The 4,540-nt window shown below is 55.0% G+C and overlaps 1 protein-coding gene across 1 annotated transcript; it reads left to right on the forward strand.

Annotated features, from left to right (window-relative positions):
- The first annotated feature begins 3,150 nt into the window (after window positions 1-3,150).
- B3GNT6 (UDP-GlcNAc:betaGal beta-1,3-N-acetylglucosaminyltransferase 6) lies at window positions 3,151-4,329 on the forward strand. The gene has a single exon (XM_039228708.1). It carries the CDS (start codon window positions 3,151-3,153, stop codon window positions 4,327-4,329), a length of 1,179 nt encoding a protein of 392 aa, XP_039084639.1.
- The last annotated feature ends 211 nt before the right edge of the window (window positions 4,330-4,540 follow it).

The raw sequence follows: 4,540 nt of genomic DNA on the forward strand, positions 1-4,540 counted from the left end.
GCGCTGGTCGTAACAGGTTTCCTGCAGGAGGTGGTACTTGAAATTCTATTCTCATTCATTCTTTTATTCTTTCATCCATTGAAAAAAAAAAAACGTGTTGCCTGCCGCAAATATACCAGGCACAGGACAAACCACTGAGTGTATAGCGATGATAAGATAGACTTGGGCCATTTTGCTGCCTCTCCTGCCTTGGTGCATCAAAACGCGGAAGCAGGAATACAGGAGGACACACAGGATCCTACCTCTAGTATTTCTAATGGGACTCAGTGACGATACCAACACTTGCAGGGTTCTTTCACTTTTTTGGGTAGTTATCGGTACAGCCATTATTTTACTGAACACCTGCTTTGTGCCCATCTTGCACTCGACACGGAGCATGATTATAAGACACAAATCCTAGAGCACAGTTCAATAAAGTCACATCTGCTATGTGCAGAGGACTCAATCTGAAAATATTTATCGAGCACCTGCTTTAGCAAAGTAGTCGTTCAACAAAGATTTATTGGCACTTCTGATAATCCTAATAGATAACGTTTGCTGAATACCTGCTATGTACCAAGTAGCACATTAAATCCTTTACACACATTACCATTTAATCGTCACATCACAGTGACTATTAGAAAGCTTAAATCAACTTGCTTAGAACATGGGGTTAGAAACTAACAGGGGCAGGGGTGCTTGGCTGGCTCAACCAGTTAAGTGTCCGACTTCGGCTCAGGTCATGATCTCATGGTTCTTGAGTTCAAGCCCTGCACCTGGCTCTGTGCTGACAGCTCAGAACCTGGAGCCTGCTTCTGATTCTGTGTCTCCCTCTCTTTCTGCCCCTCCCCTGCTCATGCTCTGTCTCTGTCTCTCACAAAATTAAAATAAACATTAAAAAAACTTTTTTAAATAGAAAGAAAGAAACTAGCAGCAGCAGTATTTAAACCTGGGCAAGCAGCGTTTTCCACCACTACATTGTCTGCCCTCTCACCCTGTGCAGGTACTGGTGGTGAGCCACACAGATGGCCTGCCTGCCCTCAAGATGCTTACAGACTAGGAAGCAAGATACACTTTCATGTTTTATTTATTTATTTATTTAAATTTTTACGGTTTATTTTTGAGACAGAGAGAGACAGAACATGAACTGGGGAGGGGGCAGAGAGAGAGGGAGACAGAATCTGAAACAGGCTCCAGGTTCTGAGCTGCCAGCACAGAACCCGATGTGGGGCTCGAACCCACGAACCGCGAGATCATGACCTGAGCCGAAGTCGGACGCTTAACCGACTGAGTCACCCAGGTGCCCCTCATGTTTTTTTTAATTTTATTTTAGAGAGAGGCAGAGAGAGCAAGTGGGGGAGAGGGGCTCGATCTCACAACCGTGAGATCATGACCTGAGCTGACATCAAGAGTCGGACGCCCAACTCACTGGACCACCCAGGCGCCCCAAAAGAAGATACACTTTAAAACAAATAATGTTCTGGTCTCCTTTGAGCTACATTAAATCCTAGTCAAGGATATACCTATTCAGTGGACCTAGAGGCTGAGGGGGCTGAGCGGGCATTAAGTAGGCAAAGAAGGGAGAGGGGGTCCATCCAGGCAGGCGAGCTCCACAGTAGAAGGAGGTAGAAAGAGCTTGGCAGTCTAAGGCAGTGACTTGGCTCATGGCCAGGGCAGGTGGCTGATAGTAGAAAGCTGAAGGAAAGAGCATGGGGAGTGGCATGAAATCTGCATGTACACAGGTACCCCAGCTCCTTTGGAGGAAGGAGCTGCTGAGAGCAAGGAAGTGTGTGGAGGCTACGTCATCTGAGCAGCAGATGCTACTTTGGGTTAGCCTGTTGATAGTGGGAATGGAAGAGGACAGGCAGATGAAACATGTAGGGGTTAAAATCAAACAGGCTCGGGTGGAGGGATGAAGAAAAGGAAGGAGCCAGGCACGGTTTGGGGCTTGAACAAAAGCCACAGTGGGTGGTGGCACTCTGGAAGAATCCTGGGGACGAAGATGACAGCTGAGGTTGCACCTGGGGTGGCCGTGGACCACCACATCGAGTCTCTAGGTAATAGGTGGCTGATCGGACAAATGGCACTGGAGCTGGGAGGTCCTACAACGAAGGAGATGTCTAGAACAGAGCCCTGGGGACCTCCCACTATTAGAGGTGGAAGGAGGAGGAAATGACCAAAGGGAATTGAGAGACGTGGCTAAAGGAGGAGGAGGAAAGCCAGGAGAGAGTGGCATCTCTGAAACAAGAGATGAGTGTGTTTCAAGGACAGGAGCCGGTGTGACCGGATTTAGCAGGGAGGAAACACAAGAAAGTCTACTGTGATCTGGAATTTGTCTCGGGGATTCTTCATGAAAGCAGGGCTTGAGGTGCCCCTGGGCAGGCAGGGGGTGTTAGATACACAGAAAAGAGGGCCTGACCTGGCATATTCAGGGAACAGAAAATAATACCAGCAAACACACACACACACACACACACACACACACGGAGTGGGGTCAGAGGATGCCAAAGAGGATGTAATGTCGTTGACTGGCCACTTTATGGTCATTTAATGCTCCCAACAACCCTGCAAAGTTGGAATCGACTAACTCTTTCTTACAGAGAACACTCAGCCCTAGATATCTCAAGTGATGTGCTCAAGGGGATACATTAAGTGGTGATGCCAGAACGTTTTGGGTCTGAGTCCAGTGCTATCACCTCAGGCTTCCTTGACTAGGGTGGCAAAGGAGGAAATAAATCAGAGAGGGTCAGGGCGGACAGGGACAGAGGAGGGAATAAGGGCGGAGAGATACGGATGCAGGAATTCCAGGGTATTGAGTCTGGATAGGAGTTGAGCGTGGCGAGAGTCGCGGCCTCTGGTTGGAGTAACGAGGTGGAAGGTGATGCCATTTACTGAGGTAGAAAAGCAGGATATGAATTCACGGGAAGATGAAGACTTTGATTTTGACTTTGACGTGAGGACACTTTGCCTGGGTGGATTGGGGGGGGGAGGAAGGGGCGGTCAGAAGACAATGAGATTCCAAAAGTTGGAACACTCCAGACCGTGTGAGATGGGCGATGCTTTGGTGGAATCTTAAATTGTGGTTTCTCCTTAACCCTGGAGCAGCAAAGTCGAGAAGGGGCGTGTTCTGGGAGAGAGCGATGGGGCAAGGGTGCCCTTCTGAAGTCAAAGATGACTCCTGGCTCACCACCCACTCGGTTTCCCCCGCAGATGGCGCTTCCCTGCCGCCGGTCCATGAATCCTAAGACTCTGAACTTCTTTCTGGTGGGTGTGAGTTTCTTGGCCCTGCACCTGTGGTTTCTCCAAGCCGCCAGGTCCCAGCAGGAGAGCACGTGGGGTGAATCCACCGAGGCCGCCCCCGCTGCTCCTGTGGCCGCGCAGCCGTTGACGTTCAGCCCATGCGTGGCCAACGACTCCGTCAACGCCACGGAGGGCTTCGAGCAGCTTCCGGAGCGCATCCAGGACTTCCTGCGGTACCGCCACTGCCGCCACTTTCCCCTGCTCTGGGACGCGCCCACCAAGTGCGCGGGCCGCCGCGGGGTCCACCTGCTGCTGGCGGTCAAGTCGTCGCCCGCCAACTACGAGCGGCGCGAGCTCATCCGCCGCACGTGGGGGCAGGAGCGCCTCTACGGCGGCCGGCAGGTGCGCCGCCTCTTCCTGCTGGGCACGAGCCCGCCCCCGGACGCCGAGCACGCCGCGCGGCTGCAGGCGCTGGTGGCGCTGGAGGCGCGCGAGCACGGCGACGTGCTGCAGTGGGCCTTCGCCGACACCTTCCTCAACCTCACGCTCAAGCACGTGCACTTGCTCGACTGGCTGGCGGCGCGCTGCCCGGGCGTGCGCTTCCTGCTCAGCGGCGACGACGACGTCTTCGTGCACACGGCCAACGTGCTCCGCTACCTGGAGGCGCAGCCGCCCGACAGCCACCTCTTCGCCGGGCAGCTCATGGACGGCACGGGACCCATACGCGACAGCCGGAGCAAGTACTTCGTGCCGCCGCAGCTCTTCCCTGGGTCGACCTACCCGGTGTACTGCAGCGGCGGCGGCTTCCTGCTGTCCAGCCACACGATCGGGGCCCTGCGCGCGGCCGCGCTCCACACCCCGCTCTTCCCTATCGACGACGCCTACATGGGCATGTGTCTGAAGCGCGCGGGCCTGGCGCCCAGCGGCCACGAGGGCGTCCGGCCCTTCGGCGTGCAGCTGCCCGGCGCCCGGCAGCCCTCCTTCGACCCCTGCCTGTACCGCCAGCTGCTGCTCGTGCACCGCTTCGCGCCCTACGAGATGCTGCTCATGTGGAAGGCGCTGCACAACCCCGGGCTGAGCTGCGGCCCGGGTCACGAGGGCTCCTCCTGAGGACGGGCGGCCCGTACTGGGGGAGGGGGGCAGCCCCCCTACGTGATGCTTCCCGTGCTGAGGACGCACCTTTCCTGCTCTGGATACCTTCTTTCCCACCCGCCTCGGGGCACCCGAACCCCAACTGCACACTGGAATCACCTCCGGGGTGGGGGGGATGGGAGGGTTGAAAAAGCCTCGCTGCTGGCCCCACCTCCTGAATCTCTGATTG

Source organism: Hyaena hyaena, unplaced genomic scaffold (genome assembly GCF_003009895.1).
Source record: "Hyaena hyaena isolate Hyena2069 unplaced genomic scaffold, ASM300989v1 scaffold_34, whole genome shotgun sequence".
NCBI lineage: Eukaryota > Metazoa > Chordata > Mammalia > Carnivora > Hyaenidae > Hyaena > Hyaena hyaena.

What these genes read in the sequence shown, in the direction of transcription:
- B3GNT6 (XM_039228708.1), top strand. Translation starts at nt 3,151, where the DNA reads ATGACTCCTGGCTCACCACCCACTCGGTTTCCCCCGCAGATGGCGCTT.